Source organism: Procambarus clarkii, unplaced genomic scaffold (genome assembly GCF_040958095.1).
Source record: "Procambarus clarkii isolate CNS0578487 unplaced genomic scaffold, FALCON_Pclarkii_2.0 HiC_scaffold_99, whole genome shotgun sequence".
Classification (NCBI taxonomy): Eukaryota; Metazoa; Arthropoda; class Malacostraca; order Decapoda; family Cambaridae; genus Procambarus; species Procambarus clarkii.
The window spans coordinates 4,769,496-4,792,780 of NW_027189132.1; the positions used below are offsets into that span (position 1 = coordinate 4,769,496).

General features: G+C 35.8%; 1 protein-coding gene across 1 annotated transcript in view; it reads left to right on the forward strand.

Annotated features, from left to right (window-relative positions):
• LOC138360186 (uncharacterized) overlaps positions 1-22,818 on the forward strand; it is a 107,967-nt gene extending 85,149 nt beyond the window's left edge. Inside the window, exon 3 of the mRNA XM_069320132.1 lies at positions 22,418-22,818. Within this exon, the coding sequence (XP_069176233.1) occupies positions 22,418-22,818 (401 nt within the window). The remainder of the gene's footprint in view (positions 1-22,417) is intronic.
• Positions 22,819-23,285: the final 467 nt, after the last annotated feature.

Sequence of the window (23,285 nt, forward strand, 5' to 3'; positions counted from 1 at the left end):
AAATCTGTTAATTGAGTTAAGAATTTGGATTTATGACGGTGCTTTGCTGTACGGTCTTGCTCTCAGTCTGGACGCCAGCCTGCCTACAATATACATTGCAGTAATGCATAGAAAATTTATTGAATTTTTAAATCACGAAATAGGGTGATTTATTTTCAAGAATACTTTCCCATCAGTGCTGGTTGATCATGCCACATAACCATTTCAGGCTGGTAAATTAAAAAGGGCCACTCCCTATAACTATATGAGAAATGGAACAAGGCGCTTCCCTTATTGTAGAAGAAGGCAATCAGCTGAGTGTACCATAGAACCTTAATACTCTTCAAAACTCCAGCCCTTCATCAAGTGTACTCACCTAATTGTGCTTGCGGGGTTTGAGCTTTGGCTCTATGGTCCTGCCTCTCAACTGTCAATCAACTGGTGTACAGATTCCTGAGCCTACTGTGCTCTATCATATCTACGTTTAAAACTCTGTATGGAGTCAGCCTCCACCACATCACTGCCTAATCAATTCCATTTGTTAACTACTCTGACACTGAAAAAGTTCTTTTTAACGTCCCTGTGGCTCATTTGGGTACCCAGTTTCCACCTATGTCCCCTTGTCCGCATACCACCCATGTTAAAGAGTTTATCTTTATCTACCCTGTCAATCCTCTGAGAATTTTGTCGGCAGTGATCATGTCTCACCTTACTCTTCTGTCTTCTAATGTCGTGAGGTGCATTTCTCTCAGCCTTTCCTCGTAACCAATGTCTCTTAGTTCTGGGACTAGTTTAGTGGCATATCTCTGAACTTTTTCAAGCTTTGCCTTGTGCTTGACAAGGTACGGGCTCTATGCTGGGGCCGCATACTCCAGGACTGGTCTTACATATGTGGTGTACAAGATTCTAAATGATTCCTTACACAGGTTCCTGAATGCAGTTCTGATGTTAGCCAACCTCGCATACGCCGCAGATGTTATTCTTTTGATGTGGGCTCAGGTTGGTGTGATATCAACTCCTAGATCCTTCTCTCTCTGTCCGTTTCATGAAGGACTTCATCTCCCATTCTGTATCCTGTTTCCACGGCCTCCTTGTTTCATTACCTTACATTTACTCGGGTTGAACTTTAGTAGCCATTTGTTGGACCGTTCATGAAGTCTGTCTAGGTCATCTTGTAGTCTCATACTGTCTTCCACAGTCTTAATCCTCCTCATAATTTTTTGCATCATAAGCAAACATTGAGAGGAATGATTCTATACCATCTGGGAGATCATTGACATATATATAAGAAACAGTATGGGTTCAAAGACTGAACTCTGCGAGACCCCACTGGTGACGTCTCACGAATCTGAGACCTCACCCCGTACAGTGACTCGCGGTCTTCTGTTACTTAGGCACTCCCTTAGAGTGTGTTCCGTTTGGGTTAAGTGTAATATGGCGAGTCTCCTTTCTCAGTCAAGGAGCGCTCTTGCCCATATATATTTTATCACATTCCCAGAGGAGAGGTATTTAAATTTTACTTTCTTTAAAATGATTTCAGCTTTTATTTATTTTGTTAATTTATGCTGAAAACCATAACCAGATTCTATGAATTAAATATTTATGTATAGACACAAATACGCTCTGTACTCTACATGTTTGTGACGTGGCGGTCACATTTTCTCCACAATGAGTGGAGGAATTATTTACATTTCTTCCTATTGAAGGTAAACTTAACTTTAATTTTGTTTTGATGGTTCTACACAGCAACAGAAACTATCTTTTCTTGATGTATATTTAGTTAGGTAAAAATAATAACTATTAATAAATATTATGTGGGAAATTTCCCACATAATTCCAGGGAAAAGAAACATGGATCGGAACCCACTGTTTAGGACTGGCCGAACACTTCATTACTCCTTTTCAGATTTTTTAAAATATTGTTTTAATTTTACTTTGCACTCCTGTGCACCAGTATGTACAGGATGGACGTCCAGTATTGGAGGTCTCTTGGTGACTTCTTCTGCAGCCAACTCCAGTGGTACTAACTTTTATAATGTCTTGAGGCTAGTGGTGCCTTTGCACTTTACTTTTTCTATCGTCAAGGGACCCTGGCTGTGTGGGTGAATACAAACAATACAAGCTATAAGCCACTCTTAACGTGCGACTGTTGCTGTCCATTAGAATAACATCACTATGGTTGTAAGTGAATTCGGTTTTAGGGGTTGGCAGTCCCATTGTGATACTCACGCAGACCAGTTAATTCTTCCTTGTCCAGAATTCATTCGACCGACTGATTACCTGTGACAGGTGTTTATAACTCCGAGGTAAACCATTTTCCCCAACGTTTGAAGGATTTCTACTTTCTTCATCAGTGAGGGATGCAATAGGGGTGACAGATCCTCCATACATCAGATGAGATGGACTAACAGGCTCGTGTTGTGAGTAGTCGTCAGAGAGATAAGTCAGTGGTCGGTTATTGACTCGGGAATTAATTTCTTTGACAACGGTTTGGAGTTCATGGAGATCTATTTTCTGGTAGTGCAGAGTTTTTTCCTTAGACAGCGTTTCACTGTCCTTACCATCCTCTCGTAGAACACCCGTGTCACAGTGCTCTGGGTGGTAAAATTGCCAGTATCACTGCCATTGATTCAGGGCAGTCTGAACTGGGTGGTGCCAGATCTCCAATAGGCATGCTTCACCAGCCACCAAGCTGGACCCGTTATCGCATATCATCAACTTGGGGCAGGATCTACATACAGCAAACCTGTGGTAGGCCTGGATGAATGATTCAACATTCATTGGGGAGTCACTTCCAGGTGAGCTCCTCGAGTGGTGGCATAAGTAAAAAGGCCTTAACAGCCTTAATGTAAGCCTTAACAGGGACTTTATCCCTGGTGCCTGTTAGGATAATAGCTCCTGTGAAGTCTACCACAGTGGTCTCAAAAGGATGAAGGTGCAGTTCACGGTCCCTAGGATGTGGTGGAGGTCCAGGGAAAGGACACATCGAGCATCGCACCTCAGGCAGACAGGATTTAAGAATTGCAGGATTTAAGAATTAACTTAACAGTTTGGCAACTTTAGGGAAGCCAGTACCCCACCATGGAGTGCGCAGTGGTCGTGAAAGTAAAGCACAAGCAATCTACTTATCTAAAGATTCCGGGGGGGGGGGGGGAGGAACTATGGTTGTTTACTTCAAGATCAACGTCTGTGTACTGTAATCTCCCCCCGCAATGCAGAACGTTCTGATTGTCTTGGTCAATCCAGAGACTTAAGTCATATATATATTTTGGTGAGAAGTTTCATAGTCCTCACTCTAGGTTTACACTTGTGCATGTTTGACCCAGTACTTAGGAGCACCTTGTGCTCTTAATGTATCTATTTGTGCTTGATACCTACTTTCTACAAGAAATCAAACACATTTTGGGTTACACTGAGTATTTTATTCAGAGCAGAGCACTGAGTACAGTCAATTACAGAAGCCAAGTGAGGCTTGGGATCTCAGTGAGAACAGTGACATTGGTCACTATGACTTGTGACTTTTGTTGGGCCACTTGTAAATGACTATCCACTGAAGCCCATGGAACCACATCTCGGCTTTAGTTATTTGCTTTAATGTCAGTCCTCTAGATAGATTATCAGCTGGTTTCTCCTTAGTTGGGACTATAAGAGTTTATATCCAAATGATAAGTCTCTAATTACTTTAAAGTTGTTACTGACATAGAGCATTTTGCTACTATAGTTGCCTTTCAATTGCAGTATCGCTTCATTATCTGGCCACACCACAGTTTGTTGGATGTGGATGTTTATTAAAGTTTTCTGAAGATTTACTTTATACATCTTCTGAAGATTTAGGATGAAGATCAGAAGAACCGACACCATTTACTAACCTTTAATACAATATTCAGTTAACATTACTGCAGTTTTTGTACTAACAAATTCATTCAAAGAAACGAGATTGGTGTGGAATTTTTCTCGAGAAAAACGAGATATCACTGCCAAGTCGCAATTAAATTTACCAGCTAATAATAATGTGAATCACTTAAAACACCAGTCTATGCATTAGAATTAAGGAAAAGTATTCTATATGACTGGAACTAATATAATTACTAACAAATAATTGTCTGCCTCCCATTGTCAATAAAAGGACATTATAGGAACTGGCAAGAGATACGTCTCTCAAGCCGGGAAAGAGGCAAACGCCGTTAATTTTAACATCAACAAGTCTCGCTTGGAAAATGCTTGTAGCTACACAATTATATTCCACTAGACGCAGGGTTATGTTAGTTACAAACTCCCATCATCATCACGATCTTCGTCAACAATAAGGGAAGTGTTCTTTATCCGATAACCCATTAATTAAATCTAGTCATTCCTTGCCAGTAATCCAGGTAGATTAGGGGTATATCGGTTAGGACACGCAGTGAGCCACCCAACAGGGTAAATACTAATTCAATCTTATCTAATAAATTACAATAATTTCCCCTGATATAGCCGTCATATATTGGTTACGATTATTACTGTGTTCCATACCCTTTTGACAAGTGTAATTGAAGGTGAAGAAGAACTAGCAACAATTAACTGTTACAACACATGACATGTGATTACACTAGCATCACCTAGGGGAGTATTAGTTTATTAATCATTGGGGTTCATATCTGGTTGACCAGGCCATAAACAACCATACAGATAAGCTGCATTTGTTTAATTTAGTTTACTAACCTAGGTGTCTTGACATTTGTACTAAATGTCTACCAATCGATTAATTTCGATTGATATATCATATAATTAATGAACGCCCCAGCTTGTGTAGGAAATGATTTGTGGGAATTTAGTATCAAACCGTCCATTATTGAAACAAATACATTAACATAAGAAATAAATTAATTTAAATTTCTTAATAAATAAATAAAATAAACAAATAAATCCCATAAGTCAGTTTTCCCAACATGATTGGTCTACATCAAACCGGATGAACCAGAATTAGCCACTTTTTCATTAAATCTAGAAATACACTAGTTCTCAGATCCATATGATTGGGTCTTCGAACCGGGATACTCTAGAGAGCTAGACTAATATTAAATTAAGGAATCATTAACAATATCTTATAAACAAATACCCAGTCACAGACTGGCCACCCAGCCTAGTCTCAGTGGTTTTGACCGAGTTTAACCATGAATTGTGTGGCGTTTTTATATCTGCAGAGTGACACCGCATAAATTACCTCCAGCCAAATTGTGGCTACATCTTCGAAGAGTTTATCCACACAAAATTTGTAGTGTTTATTTTTGCGAAGTCACTAATAAAATAATTGATACTTCCAAATAACACTAGAGGCTACCATTGACTAGTTGAACTAAATATTAAACAAACTAGTACAATTAATTAATTATGAAGACCATTTTATATGGTGGGATCTATACCAACACGAGTTGCGTTGTGTATCTATAATTATTTACGTAATTTATATATTTACCTATAATCATTTCACTTTTGAGTGTTATTAATTAGTGCCTACACCAATCAAGGGTGATTTTGAGGAAGTAGCCTAAAGTATATCCAACAGTGACACTGATTACCACTCAAATCATTTGTATATATATATATATATATATATATATATATATATATATATATATATATATATATATATATATATATATATATATATATATATGTATATATATATATATATATAGGATGGTACGAAGGATGTCGTACCTAGTAGCCAGAACGCACTTCTCAGCCTACTATGCAAGGCCCGATTTGCCTAATAAGCCAAGTTTTCCTGAATTAATATATTTTCTCTAAAATTTTTCTTATGAAATGATAAAGCTACCCATTTCATTATGTATGAGGTAAAAAAAAAATTATTGGACTTAAAATTAACGTAGATATATGACTGAACCTAACCAATCCTACCTAACCTAACCTAATCTATCTAACCTAAACCTATCGACATATATATATATATATATATATATATATATATATATATATATATATATATATATATATATATTATTAAATATGACCGAAAAAGTAAAATTAATAATTCTAACACGAATTTTCTCGATCTTTCGTACGTTTCTTTTCACTATTAGTGGTAATTCAAAAATCAATTCTCCAAAATTCATTTTTATTTCTAGTCTGGCACGACACTTGAGCGCGTTTCGTAAAACTTATTACATTTTCAAAGACTTTAGCTTACACATACACAACTGAATAGAACTTACACATCTTCGATTTGTTTATATCTACATTTGAGTGAGGTGGATGGGGTGAGGTGGTATTAATAGGGTATTAAATGCCTAAACACAAGACAGAACACGAAACAATGGGTATTGAATGAAAGGGATTTGTAGAAAGCCTATTGGTCCATATTTCTTGATGCTTCTATATTGGAGCGGAGTCTTGAGGTGGGTAGAATATAGTTGTGCATTAATTGGCTGTTGATTGTTGGTGTTGACTTCTTGATGTGTAGAGCCTCGCAGACGTCAAGCCGCCTGCTATCGCTGTATCTATCGATGATTTCTGTGTTGTTTACTAGGATTTCTCTGGCGATGGTTTGGTTGTGGGAAGAGATTATATGTTCCTTAATGGAGCCCTGTTGCTTATGCATCGTTAAACGCCTAGAAAGAGATGTTGTTGTCTTGCCTATATACTGTTTTTTTTGGGAGCTTACAGTCCCCAAGAGGGCATTTGAAGGCATAGACGACGTTGGTCTCTTTTAAAGCGTTCTGCTTTGTGTCTGGAGAGTTTCTCATGAGTAGGCTGGCCGTTTTTCTGGTTTTATAGTAAATCGTCAGTTGTATCCTCTGATTCTTGTCTGTAGGGAAAAAGTTTCTATTAACAATATCTTTCAGGACCCTTTCCTCCGCTTTATGAGCTGTGGAAAAGAAGTTCCTGTAAAATAGTCTAATAGGAGGTATAGGTGTTGTGTTGGTTGTCTCTTCAGAGGTTGCATGGCGTTTCACTTTCCTTCTTATGATGTCTTCGACGAAACCATTGGAGAAGCCGTTGTTGACTAGGACCTGCCTTACCCTACAGAGTTCTTCGTCGACTTGCTTCCATTCTGAGCTGTGGCTGAGAGCACGGTCGACATAAGCGTTAACAACACTCCTCTTGTACCTGTCTGGGCAGTCGCTGTTGGCATTTAGGCACATTCCTATGTTCGTTTCCTTAGTGTAGACTGCAGTGTGGAAACCTCCGCTCTTTTCCATGACTGTTACATCTAGAAAGGGCAGCTTCCCATCCTTTTCCATCTCGTAAGTGAAACGCAGCACGGAACTCTGCTCAAATGCCTCCTTCAGCTCCTGCAGATGTCTGACATCAGGTACCTGTGTAAAAATGTCGTCAACATACCTGCAGTATATGGCCGGTTTCAAGTTCATTTCGACTAAGACTTAGTGTTAGTCGAAATGAACTTGAAACCGGCCATATATTGCAAGTATGTTGACGACATTTTTACACAGGTTTATATAGCCGGTTTCAAGTTCATTTCGACTAAGTTAGTCTTAGTCGAAATGAACTTGAAACCGGCCATATACTGCAGGTATGTTGACGACATTTTTACACAGGTACCTGATGTCAGACATCTGCAGGAGCTGAAGGAGGCATTTGAGCAGAGTTCCGTGCTGCGTTTCACTTACGAGATGGAAAAGGATGGGGAGCTGCCCTTTCTAGATGTAACAGTCATGTAACATCTACATGCGACATATATATATATATATATATATATATATATATATATATATATATATATATATATATATATATATATATATATATATATATATATATATATATATATATATATATATTTATATATATATATATATATATATATATATATATATATATATATATATATATATATATATACATATATATATATATATATATATATATATATATATATATGATCGATGTTCCCTTCGGGAATCTTAATTTTAAGATAAATAGGAAAACCAGGGATATACTGAACATCTTGTTTCAGAATCTTTACTTTAAAATGCATAACGTTTCGAATACTTCTCGTATTCATCATCAGATCTAAAAGAAAAAACAGAAATCACATTCAAATAGCTGGTAAACAAAGAACTCATACTGAATATAATTGCCTAACAAAGAAAGGAAAATGCTTAAAAAACAAAACACTTAAGCGCACTTTTATGTAACGTTATGTAACGCACTTTTATGGAACGTTATGCATTTTAAAGTAAAGATTCTGAAACAAGATGTTCAGTAAATCCCTGGTTTTCTTATTTATCTTAAAATTAAGATTCCCGAAGGGAGCATCGATCATAAATATTTTATTAAAACGATATGGAAGACCTACAGTTACGTTATACAGAAGAATAGAGAAAGTGGATTTCGCAGTTAAGAAGGCTCACTTGGATTTGGAATTTCTACAAACCTGTAAGGCGCATCGTTTGGTCCCAAGATTCCTCAGGTTTAAAGTGTATTCCGACAAATTTGCGTTGACAAGTGAATATAATTCTTGGTTATTGAGATTGTTGGACTTTGAAATTTCTGAAAAGCAGAAGCGGGTAAATAAGTTGAAAAGTGAATTACACGTGTACTTGGAGAAATTCAAGATCTTGGTTTCCTGGGTTGATTTTGCATCCTTAAAATGTAAATATGAAAACTATAATGATAAAAGGGTTGAAAAATGTAGACTTATTCACGAGAAGAAATATCGTAACTTGGGTATACCTTCATTTAATTCGGTGGACCCTGATGAGGTGGTTTTCAATTTTTCAAAGAGAGTTCTGTCTACCATTGAGAAAGAACGTCTCTCTCTAGGGTTAGACTTCGGGTTGACGTGTAAAAAAACTAAATTTGTTAATCATTTTTTAGGTTTTGAGCGGTTATGCAACACATTGAAAACTTGTACCCTAAGGACTGGTACAAATTATAGTTGGACCAATATCATGAGTACTGTTTCCTCCTTAGCACATGAAGTCTTTAACGACTTTGGTAAATATAAATCTACATTCCCTCCTTTTGACAAAAGGAAATTGGAGTGTATTAATGGCTTAAAGAATGATAGGAGTATTTGCATTACCAGGCCAGATAAAGGTAGGGGTATAGAAGTTTTGGACAAGTTAGAGTATGTTAATAAGGTGGAAAGGTTGTTAGAAGACCCCTCTAAATTTACGTTGGTTGATATAGACCCATTCTCGTATATTTTAAAATGTGAAGATAAACTGAATAGAGTTTTAAGAAGTTTGAAAGACTCTCTTTTTGATTATACTAAATTACTTGCAACTGGCTCTAAGCCAGGCATCTTATATGGGTTACCTAAAGTTCATAAAACAGGTATACCGATTCGTCCTATTTTATCAGCGATTGGCACTTTTAATTATAAACTGGCTAAGTTTCTGGTTCCATTATTAGAACCATTAACGCATAATGAATTTACTGTGAGAAATTCTCAGGATTTTGTAAAAGAACTTTCCTCTTTAAATTTTGAGTTCCCAACTATAATGGCCAGTTTCGATGTTGAATCACTTTTTACTAATATTCCTCTGTTGGAATCCATTGATATCTGTGTAAATCAATTATTTGCTGACACTAACTTAGTGTCTGGATTTTGTAGTAAAATATTCAGACGACTGTTAGAAATAGCAGTTAAAGACTCCATCTTTATGTTTAATAATAAATATTATAAACAAATTGATGGAGTAGCAATGGGGTCTCCTTTAGGTCCTGCACTGGCTAATGCTTCTTTGAGTTTTCACGAAATAAATTGGCTTGATAATTGTCCTTCGGCCTTTAAACCAGTCTTGTACAGGAGATATGTAGATGACACTTTTTTGTTGTTTAGGGACCAATGTCATATTGAGAAATTTAGAGAGTATCTTAATGCACAACATAGTAATATACGGTTTACTGCAGAGTGTGAAGTTGATAATTCATTGTCGTTTCTTGATGTAAAAGTGAATAACCTTAATGGGTTCAACACTAATGTTTTTAGGAAACCAACCTTAACTGGTTTAGGTTTAAATTTTAATTCTTTTGTTCCTGATATTTTTAAGAAAAATGCAATTAACACTCTACTGAATAGGGCCTTTGTTTTATGTTCTAATTGGAATAACTTTGATCAGGAAATTAATTTTCTTGTGAAATTTTTTTCAAATAATGGTTATCCTTTGCATATGGTTTATACTTTTATAAGGAATTTCTTAAATAAGAAGTTTCACCCATCGTGTAGGATTACTACAGTGGAAAGGGATCTTAAATATATTAAATTACCATTTTATGGCAGTATTAGCTTTTCTGTAAGGAGTCGTTTGAGGAGTCTGTTGCAGCAGTGTTATCCTCAAGTAGACTTTAGATTTATTTTTGTCAACACAAATACCATAGGCTCTTATTTTAAATTTAAAGATAAAGTGCCTACCCCCTTGTGCTCAAATGTCGTATATATGTATAATTGTTCCAGCTGTAATGCTGGATATGTCGAGAGTTCCATTCGGAACTTTAAGATTAGGATACTTGAGCACCGGGGATTATCTTTTAGGACTGGATTACCATTGTCTAAACCAGCATTTTCGGAGATTAGAAACCATTGTTATGAGTTTGATCATTCTCTGCTGGAATCTGATTTTAAAATTCTGGACACTTGTATGAATGGCCAGTCAGATTTGAGAGTAATGGAATCCTTATATATAAAGGAGCGGCGGCCTCTGTTAAATAGCAACCTTTCAGCTGTTCAATTGTACACTTTATAGTGCACAGTAGGACCTGTAATTTGATTTATAGTTTATTTTGGTAGTTTAATTTTTTGTTTAGTTTACCATGTCTTTGCCCTTTCTTACTCATTTCAAGTCTTGACATTGTACATTAATATAATCTTTTATTTAGGATGTATAGTACATTTTTTGGTATTTAATTTTATTTAATATTTGAGTTTTTATAAGATTTTGGTTAGTACTTTATAATTGTCGTTTATTCTGTTTGTACTTTACATACATTTTTTGTAGATTTGTAGTCATTATATAAATATTTGTTATAGTGTTTATTATCTATGTGTTAGGTATCAAGTTTCACTTCTGATCACTTCACGTAAGTTTAATAGAATGGTTTGTTTTAGTAGTTATAAATTTCATCTTGTAGTTTAATGGATTTTAAACTAGTTTTAATATATGTGACAGTTAATAAGTTTTATTTGTATTGATCACTTTAAGTGCGCTTAAGTGTTTTGTTTTTTAAGCATTTTCCTTTCTTTGATAGACAATTATATTCAGTATGAGTTCTTTGTTTACCAGCTATTTGATTGTGATTTCTGTTTTTTCTTTTAGATCTGATGATGAATACGAGAAGTATTCGAAACGTTATGCATTTTAAAGTAAAGATTCTGAAACAAGATGTTCAGCATATCCCTGGTTTTCCTATTTATCTTATATATATATATATATATATATATATATATATATATATATATATATATATATATATATATATACACACAAAATTTTATATATATATATATATATATATATATATATATATATATATATATATATATATATATATATATATATATATTTCTTGATGCTTCTATATTGGAGCGGAGTCTTGAGGTGGGTAGAATATAGTTGTGCAATAATTGCACAACTATATATATATATATATATATATATATATATATATATATATATATATATATATATATATATATTTGTGTATTTTAAGGTTACAAAACATACAAGACAAATGCCTAAAGGTTATGGATCTCTTGAAGCTCCTCCGCTTCTGGACAGGAACCGAGGACAATGACAACTGACAATGTATATATATATATATATATATATATATATATATATATATATATATATATATATATATATATATATATATATATGTATATATATATAAATATATATATATATATATATATATATATATATATATATATATATATATATATCTATCCAATTTAATATTTTGAGCTAACCTCCAAGGATGTAGGATTTTACCCTAGTGATAGAAATCTGACTGTAGGCTACTATCATTTGTACTTTCTCAGGATTATAAGCAAGTACCCTAGTAACATTAGCAATAATACTATAGGCTCTGCAAAATCCAACTAAACAGTCACTATGGCTATTCCTGAGAAAGCAAAAAGTGCTTTAGCAGCATGTAAACGTCAACTGACAAGAAAACTCAGTCAATGTGAAAAGTTGTTACATGAGCTTCTAATTAATTATCGTTAGTTGAAAATCCCCACTATTACAGATCCAATTCCAACTGGATCAATTTTTCTAACCAAATATTCTTCAAGCAAATCTTACCAAACCCAGCTCCACGACAACAAAATAAAACGGTAAGGCATGAAACAATTCATGTCTGACCTAGCCCAGTATGAAGATGAAACACGAGCCAGGTTTGATCACTTATTCAATAAACTTGCCTCAGAGAAAGCAGCCAGTACTTCAAATAAAGTGGATGATATTCAGGCAAGATCTGGGAAGATGAATTATTTGAGAATAAATCTCAAGCCAGGTTAAATCCTTTCATCGAATCAATCAACGAGGATAAAGCCTCATCCACTACAGTTTTACCCAGTATACAACCAGAAATTTAACAATTTAACAACTTAATAGAAATGTTATTGCATGGAGTCGTAAATAGGGTTCCACAACTTACTGCACAACGTTGGTTAATCCAAATTTGACACCTTTTGGTAACCTTAAATGTTGTATAAATGTCGTTTTCGTGACTGATGGTAATTAAAATGTAGAAATATATAAAAAATATATTTCTAAATTAGTAGAAATAAAACAGGAGCATAATAAAGGTGGGTTCAGAATAGTTTCTTCATTATTTTCACTTAATGGAGAATCCCTAGTAGTGGTGGGTTTTGGTTGGTGTTAGTGGTAGTAGTTTGTGATTGGTGGCAATGGTGGGTTATGGTTATTGTTGGTGGCAGTGATTGTTATGGTTGGTGGTTGATGGATCTGATTAATGGTGTTGGAAATTTCCAACTCTTATTTACTAACACATAGTACCTTAAGAAACAATTCTTGTACTAGTTATTATATTTTACTAACACTACTAACCAGCAGAGTAGTCAAATTAACATCATTTAACTAACGCCTCATTTTCCCAGAAATTATAGTCGGGTGTTGCATCAGCCCACACGACTAAAGGGAAATTATTTACGTTCACGAAAATTGTATTAAGTTCTCCTTATTTTCACATTCTTTAATGAGAATCAAAATTTAATAATTTTATTGTCCCATATATATTCAGTGCTTTAAATCTGCTAATATATGTATATGCAATTAAGCAATATAGTTTATTTGCTGGTAATAATTCATACAGTTACGAACCGTTACTCCAGCGCATTCACATATGACTGAATTTCTATCCAGCACTCTTCACTATTGAACAACGTTCATTTAATTATTAAGAAACAAGAATTTAAATGTTGTCAAGTTAGACAAATTAAATCTCTTTAATTTCTGATAAACCTTAGCTCCATTAATTTGGGAAGTTAAACATATCATAGGAAATATTTAGCGCGTCTCAGCATGACGTGGTGTAGTGGTAAGACACTCGCCTGGCGTTCCGCGAGCGCTATGTCATAGGTTCGTATCCTGGCCGGGGAGGATTTACTGGGCGCAATTCCATAACTGTAGCCTCTGTTTAACTCAACAGTAAAATGTGTACTTGGATGAAAAAACGATTCTTCGCGGCAGGGGATCGTATTCCAGGGACCTGCCCGAAACGCTACGCGTACTAGTGGCTGTACAAGAATGTAACAACTCTTGTATATATCTCAAAAAAAAAAAAAAAAAGACTGCGCATGCGCGAGCCACCCGAGAGGAGGGAAACTTGGCAAGCGACACCACGATCAGGGAGAGTGTCTCAAGCTGGTCGTATCATCGTTTTAATATCGAGCTATCTGTGCATCTACAAACGCCATCAAGACACAATCGCTTCATTATCTCACAGACACTGTGCCTGGTAAACCAGTTTGTCCTACAGTATTTTTTGTGGCCACATTTAATAAGATAGGATGGTTTGTTGTCATGACGCGTACCCTTTAAAACATACCCGTAAGTTTCATTCCCCCTCCCTCCCCACATTAATTTTTATGAATACGTGAGGAACTATATATTCTCAAATAGATTTTACATGTGAATTGTCTTTCAGCTGGAGTACAAGCGTAAGAGAGACGATAACTTCCACAACTATCACATGTTCCCAGAGTAGCCTGTTGAAACAAGTTTACGGTGACGAGTTTTACGAGTTTACGAGGCGCATGCTATTATTCTTACCAACAGCTAAGCTTTCTATAATTTCTTTGTAGATAGCCTTTAGTAGTATTCATTGATTTATTAATATCATATGCCTGTTTATTATTCATAAATGTGATTTATGAATTTATATGTATTAACATCTCATTATTTTATTATTTAAAGGGCATTAATTTCTCTTTACAAATTAATCCTCCACCAATGTGTGTGGAGGGATTTAGCTCTATAGTTTACAGTAAACTATAATTCATTATTGTACATTAATAGATTTTAGTTACGCTTTATATAAGAGATCCATGTGCACTGGTTCTCTAATTTATTTTATTTTCATAAAAATGGTCCTTTGAATTATATATTATATTTATTATCCTTATTTTGGAGCCAGATTTCCGCACATCCTTTTTGGTCGACTTAGAACCGGATAAATCAGTTCATTAAAAATTAGTGGTTCATAGACCAACACATTAATATAAATTACTGATGTACATAAACCAGTATAAATTCACAAATATTTACGGTCCAGTATACCAAGTTAAATTACATATATATATATACCATTATATTTAATTTTTTTTCGCTTTATTTAAAAAAAATACAATATAAATTACATATACATAAGTGTTACAAGGCAATTATACATTACAATTCTTAGTGAACAAGTGTTTCAGTAGTACAGAACAAGATCTTTAAAAAAAAAAAACTGAATGTTATACTTATTTACCTATAAACGATTTACAAAAATTGGAAAATAAATTTACATTAAAATACAGGGGAAATTATTACATTTATATATATTTTATATAATTCTCAGTAAACAAATTGTCCATATCATCACCGAGCATGAGCCTTAAACCCCAAATGTTATACTTGATCCTGCCTCGCAAGAACTTCAATATTTTGTCTACTGAGTAACCTTCCTGCCTGCCTATCCACACACAAAAAATGTAATCAGAAAGTAACATAATTATTGTATTCCTAATTTTCTTGCATTTTATGTCAATATGAAACATTTAAAACTTCATTACCTCCACTCTAATACTTGGTCCACATAAAGCTTTAAGAGTGTCTCTAATCCAGTTTACAAGAACAACTTTCTGCTTACAGAAATAAAATATATGCATATTATTTTCAATTTCAGTACATTGGTCACATCTATTGCTGTCCTTAATGCCCAACATCAACAACCTATCATTAGTAGGAAGGGTCTCATGAATATAGCGATACAACAGCTCACGTTGTTTTGGGGCAATAAATTTAACATGAAGGTTTGCCCATATTACTTGCCAGCTAAAGAGTGGATATGCCTCCTCTACTCTAGAAACTACATCTGGTAGTATAACATCATACACTTGTTTACTGTTCATCATTAAAAAAACCTTCAATATTACAAATCCGCCTGAGAACATCAATTGCACATGAATAAAAGTGCGGTGAAATAAAGGCAAGGTCAGTATACTCTGGCATATGTATCAAATAGCTAACACATAATTTACAATAGTAATGTCCTAGTGCATTTACACTATCCCTCTGCATTATCTCCTTTCTAAAAGTAACACATAAGATTGCCAATGACTTATGGTACACATTCAGTATTCCTATTCCACCGTTTTTCTTACCTTTACATAGGGTAGTTCGTTTAAATGGTTGGTATCTACCATACCATACATATCTAAAAATAGTTTTGTCAATCTCTATAGCACTTTTCTTGTCTATGGGAAAGCTGTGAGACAAATACCACACTTTAGATAAAATTTTGCAATTGATTATTACAGCCTTCTGAAATAGGGTCAATTTCCTATTTGACAACATATTCGTTGCAACTATTATATTCCCACATAGTACTTGCCAATTCGTAACCAATGTTGTTTCATATGTTTTACACCAACAAATCCCAAGAGCTTTAATAGACTCCACTACCTTGAACCATGAACCTGTCCAGTTAACCTTATTACACCAACCGCCAAGACCCATCATACACGTTTTGTTCTTGTTAATAACAGCACCTGTCGCTCCTTCAAAGTTGTCTAACTCATTCTGAACATTCACCACCGAGTCTTCTGTCGACACAAAAATAGTTGTATCGTCTGCATAACCAACAACAGGAAGTGTCATAGCATTAGGAAGACGAGGTGGAACAATAAAGTCATTGCTTTTTATTGCCAAGTACAGTGGCTCCTGAAATATAACATACAAAATCATTGAAAGGGGACATCCCTGACGTACAGATCGTTCAACTGAAAAAGGTTTACTTAAGACTCCATTGATACAGACGCTGCTCCGACACTGTTTATAAAGCATACGGATCCAATCAATAAATTCTTGTGCCACTCCTACCCTATCCAATATTTCTAATACAAACTGAACATCAACACGGTCAAAGGCTTTCGACCAGTTAACCCTGTTTAGAGTATACTATTAATTAAGTAGTATTATCAGGTACTAGGCAATATATTCATTATTAGTTACGACTGTCCGTAAACTGCGACACATATATTATAGCCTAACCCCATTATTTCCTATTATTAATTTACCAGAATAAAGCCAATGTCTACATCTGGCTTTAGTGGGTTATAGTTAGTTATCCACAATATTCAGACCTATACCTCACACAGAGTTGAGGATAACTAGGTCGCCTAGAGCAACTGCTCACAGTTAATACCCTCGTGTTAATAACTACATTAAATTGGTCATACGATATAACCATTATTTTCTTGGTGGTAATACCACCCATATACATTTTTTTTTTTTTGACATATATACAAGAGTTGTTACATTCTTGTACAGCCACTAGTACGCGTAGCGTTTCGGGCAGGTCCCTGGAATACGATCCCCGCCGCGAAGAATCGTTTTTTCATCCAAGTACACATTTTACTGTTGCGTTAAACAGAGGCTACAGTTAAGGAATTGCGCCCAGTAAATCCTCCCCGGCCAGGATATGAACCCATGACATAGCGCTCGTGGAACGCCAGGCGAGTGTCTTACCACTACACCACGGAGACTGTTATTTTTCCAGACGATTTCGTGAAAATCAGTCACGGGAGTCTAAGGCATATGTGACTAGTAAATTAATCAATGATATTGATCTTCACAGAAGATTGTGGCCAGAGAGACAACAGTAACTGTATATAGTTAAATTTCATATACACGTATTTCCTATAAGTGTATATTCTGTGGGAACCGACCTGTGAGATTTATATTTATTTAATTTATATGAATTTATATTTACGTTAATTTATATACTTCGATAGCAATTTGTATAACGATAAGTGGACTGTATTTCTGCAATAATCTCATAATCTCACAAATCGATCCTCTACACATTAGGGGGGTTTATTAAATTAATATATATGCAGCCAATCAAACTACAGTATTAACTACATACATTGAAAAGGTTCCTTATCTTATAGTACAGCAGGTTAGTCCACCAGGTATAACTAGGGTGTAGACACCAAATTATCCTCTTTGAGGTAGCTTCCATCACCCAGTAACTGGTGCACAAAGCCTTACTTCCTCGTCTTGACCTGTTAAAAGGGCGCTAGCTGTAAAGCCAGAATCCTATATATGACAAGTATTTCAGAGAAAACACTGTACTTGGAACAATAAAGACCTGGCTTAATTACCTTTAGTTTGAGGCTATGTCGTGCTCTAACTGGTTCACCCTATATAATGACATTAATGGCCATAAATGAAAGATACATGGGTTTCGGAATGAACACTTAACTTGAATTTGTTGACAGCATGTTGAAAATGGTACACCTTTGGTTTCCATAACACTACGTCCAAGTAAATTTAACAGGAGCCGAATTTGCTCCCTGTGAGCCTCTGGTCTAGTATCAACAATGGCTGCCCTCCTTCCTCACTCTGACGCCTGGCTTACATTGTCCACATGACAGAAAGTGATAGAAGGGTCACATTTACTCTACTTTAATATTGATAATTAAGTTAATTTATATGAGATGGTTTATGATGGTAAAGTCCAAAGACTAATGTATTTAAGAATAATTCCCACCATAATAGGTGGTGATTTATAATAGTATGTGGTGATGATATCCCGTTTTCTTTAGACGGTAATTCCACTACAAGTTACGTTTTCTATGGGTAACTTGTTGGTACAATACAGCTATTATCTGTATGATTATTAAATGGTGTCGGATTTTCCGACATATTCTGTATATCAAAAACTAAAAAAAAAATATAAAAAATAGCACTATATGTATACCAATATTGCACATCATTTATCGTATTTTATGCCAACCCACAGGGGTAGGATATTGTTAGACTGGAATTGTACTATGGTATGTACAACTCTAGCCTAAACTATTTAGTAACTTATGCACTGGGCTGCTCGGCTTCCAAATACGGTACCCCACTTTGGTGTGCGCAGGAAATAAATTCTCTGGAAAAAATTCTTTTCTCCTTTGAAAGTGTCAAAATCCCTTCCATGAGTATGGATATGTTAACAAAAAGTCGAAATTGTACTTAAATCAAATTACTTTGGCCGCAATGGGGTCCGGAAAATGGCGTGTGACTTCACGATTTGGTGGTCGTCCGTGACATAGACTCCCGAAGCCAGTCGCCTGCCAGCTTCAACATGCACGAGTTCCCACAAATATTTTTTTTTCATTTTTTGCGTTCATTTCCATATACATTTGTTTTGTTTTTTCTTGCCAATCCTATGTATAATGAACACATACACAATATTAAGGCAGTAGAACATCCGCACTGTCGCAAGACGGTGTTATATGTGTCTCAAATGTGTCCACATATATTGCTCATATATCCAATGTTTCATGTTCATTTATGTATATATTCAACACTATATACATTCACCATCAACACACTCAGAACTCTGCAATTGTGAGCTGCCACACCCAGCCACCCTTCCCTCACTCCTCTAACACCTAGCTCACTCCTTACACCTTACTTGCCAACGTTCCTCCTCCCACCATACTGTTATTGTTTTTATTATACTACTAGCTGTACCCGGCCACGCTTTGCTGTGGCTCAGCAACACATTTGCGCTGCTGAGCCACAACTACCTACCCCAGTTCTCCAGTCCTCCCCTCCTGCGTCCCCTCATCCTCCCAACTATTCCCCATATCTTCGTCCTCCCCACCATTCCCCCATCCCCTAGTCCTCCCCACCGTTCCCCACTCCATCCCCTCATCCTCCCCATCTCCCACTCCCCCACCCCCTCGTCCTACCTTCCATTTCCCCCTCCCCTGTCCCCTCTTCTCCCCACTATCCCCCTCTTTCATGTCCCCTTGTCCTCCCCACCATTCTCCATTCCCCCGTCCCCTCATCCCTCACTATCCCCAACTCCCCCATCCCTTCGTCCTCCCCACCATTACCCTTCTCCCCTGTCCCCTTGTCCTCCCAACCATATCCCACTCCCTCGTCTGTTGCATTCCCAAATGATCTGATGTTCCCATCAGAAAATGGGGAACATTAAATGATCTGATGTTTCCATCACTGAAAAAAAGGAATAACAGTTAAGAAATTTAAATGGAAAAAAATGAAAAAAATATATAAATAAACAATAACCACGAAATGAACGGCATGGTAAACAACACAGCTCAATTCCAAGCCAATATTACTCAAAATTATTAAATAAAAATAACTATATATTGAAATCTATGAAAATTCTATTTATCAGTGCAATTGCAAACATTGAAATGGAATCATAACATATTAGTATAAAGTGTGTTGCTCTTTCATGCAACAGATGGCACTGTTTTTTTTTTTAAATATGGTTTTACCTGTCACAGGTGAGGCATCAATATTTATACTCACTAAATAAACGACATGGTAAACAACACAGCTCAATTGCAACGGAATGTCACACAAAATAATTAAATCAAAATGAAAAAAAATCGAAATCTATGAAAATTAAATTTATTAATATAACTGGAAACATTGAAATGGAATCATAACGTATTTAGCATATCCTGTGTTGCTTTTATATGCAACAGATGGTGCTGTTTTTCAAACAAACATGTTTTTACCTGTCACAGGTGTAGCATCTATATAGTAGGTATATAAAAGCATATGCGTATTTGAATGGAATGGTGTGTCAAAATTTCAAAGCAATCGGTGAAGAACTCTCGGAGATCACATCTTGTGTTGCTCTAAGTCCAACAGATGGCGCCATTTAAACAAAAATGTTTTTACCTGACACGGGTGTGGCATATATATATATATATATATATATATATATATATATATATATATATATATATATATATATATATATATATATATATATATATATATATTAAGTATATAAAAACACGCTCCTATTCGTATGCAACGTTGTGTCAAAATTTCAAAGCAATTGGTAAAGGGGTTTCGAAGATTTCCCTCACATGAAAAACAAATGAAAAACACAACTTTTCAAAAAGCATGTTTTTCTCGTTACAAACGTGACATCTATATAATATGTATATAAAACCCCGCTTGGATGCGTACAGAACGTTGTGTTAAAATGTCAAAGCAATTGGTGAAGAACTTTCGGAGATTAGCGATTTTGAACAAACGAACATGTCCATATTTATTTATATAGATTTACACACGTTATGTATACGTATCTACATGTTTTATTCACCATAACTCTGCAAGTAAGCTGGTATTGTGTCCAAACAGCATAGTGGCCACCATGCACTGCATGAGAAATCACACAGCAGACGATGCTACGGGCATGTCGCCACCTCCCTCACCAAAAAGTCTCCTCCCACCAAACTCCTGTTGCTGTTATTACACCATATACACACATTGTGTTTACCCATGTATATATGTGTTCACCATAGCAAACCATTAAGCTAGTATGATGTGCATAACAAGTGTGGCTGCCACACACAGTGACGCTACCTCGATCTTCTCTCTCTCCCACCAAAATTCCTCCTCCCATAATACTATGCATATATGTACAAGGGTATACACACACGCTGTAAATACCCATGTACATGTGTGTTCACCATAGCAAACCACTAAGCTAGTATGGTGAGCAAAACAAGAGTGGCTGCCACACACAGTGACGCTATCTGGATCCCCTCCCGCCCTCCCTCATCAAACTTCCTCCTCCCACAATACTACGCACAGCGCTAATTATCACCACAAGCCTGCTATTATCACAATCCTGGTCACTAAATCCTGTAAATGAATAAATGACCACAAGTTTATTTTGTAAAGTAACATATGAAGTCGTTTGAAGATTCCTAGATGGACGAAATAATGCTGTGGTGCTGTGGCTAGCGCTGTGAACATCGTGAACAGCATTGATTCACTGATATTTGCACATTGTACACAGTCATTATCACACTCAGACTCTTCTGCAATACTATCATGGCTAAATAATATCAGTTATTTATATATTTGACATTATTAGGCGATGCTGTGGCCACAAGCTTAACAGCAGTGCTGTGAGCTAATGCTACGTGTGCCAACGTTGGTTGCTCACTCAGTATTGAGGTTCGCACACACGGGAATGTTGCCGTCGATTTTTTTTAAATGGTGCCTGTTTACAAGAGTCTTGAGGAAGCTGATGTGAACCCCATGTAGCCTTGGGAGTGTTGAATCATACGCTGAAACTATAAATACCCGGGAGCGCGTTGTTCACAATCGAGGACCTACAGCTGCAGGCGCTTTGCACAGTTCAGTGGATTTCTAACTAGTACTGGGTTAGACAATACTGTTCATTACTATTTAATGTTGTGCAAACCTTAAGTAGGGTGAATTTATTATTTCACACAATTGTGTACTTATGTTTTATTACATAGTTACTGTACATCTTTGAGTGTTACTAGGTGTCACTATACCAACTGATGGTGATAAAGAAGAGCTAACTGGACTACAACCGTAGTGGCATTAAAGAATCATTCAAATCATAGCTATTTGCCATTAGGTAGGTAAGCTAACCTCTATATGAGGTAAATTACAATCATCCTAACCTAGAAATCAAATATTAGGATAATAATAACCGTACCTGCTCCACATATATGAGCAAGTATCTTAACTGTCTATAATTAGCTATATAAGCCTTATAAGGCTTCAACCCATAGCCAACATGGCTACACCAAAAAAAAACTGGAAGAATTTTGAAATGCCTTCAAAGTCACTTGACAAGGGTGATCAACAAATGTGACGGCTGGGTAGAAGTAGCCCAGTTGATCTCATATTGTTGGAATTCTCAGCAACAACAGCTAACAAGAAATTCAAACAGGTACAAGAATTTATTGTGTTGTACATAGGTGCACCCCATGTCAGTAATACTGACCTAGACGAAATAGATCTAATGATATCTGACGTAGTTAACTATGAAGACAAAATTCAGGCCAGATTGAATTACTATAATGTGATGCTTGTAACAGAAAATGTTCCTGTTGGATTAGGACATCCTTACAGTATACCCATACTACAGCAAGCAACAAGCTCATCAGATGAAATAAATGAGCTACCTCAAGATGAGGATATTCCTCTAATCAAGTCTGACCCTTACAAAGGATCAATAATTAAAGTTAAACATTCATTTTCTACAGTCTCCTCTAATACAATTTCACCCAATGACTCTACGTCGATTATACTCGTGGTGTGAATAATACAATTGTTTTACCACGATGATTCACTGCCACGCCGTTCTCTTTAATAGGCTGTTCGGCTTTTAGAGAAAACGTAAATTTCATGGCAAACATTTGTAAACTATCCCCAAGTTGATCGGATAATAAATGAGAGAGACAGAGAGAGAGAGAAATGGATTTTATACAAATATTTTTCCTCTCGACTACCTGAGTAGTCGATGTCGCGTAACCGTAAGAAAAATAGATGACGACCAGGATCGAGACTGATGCAGCAAAGTGTTTAACAGGAACTTAACAGTTTTCAGATATTATATCCATATTTTCCATGGATTCTGAGAATTCAATCCGCGAGGCTACTGAGTTGACAAGCTTCTCCATAAGAATCTGGAGAAACAAGTGAAGCTGAAACAGGGGATGAAGATGCAGCTGAAGCTGAACTGAAAGCTGAAGTTGTATTAAAAGCTGAAGCTGAAATTGAAACTGA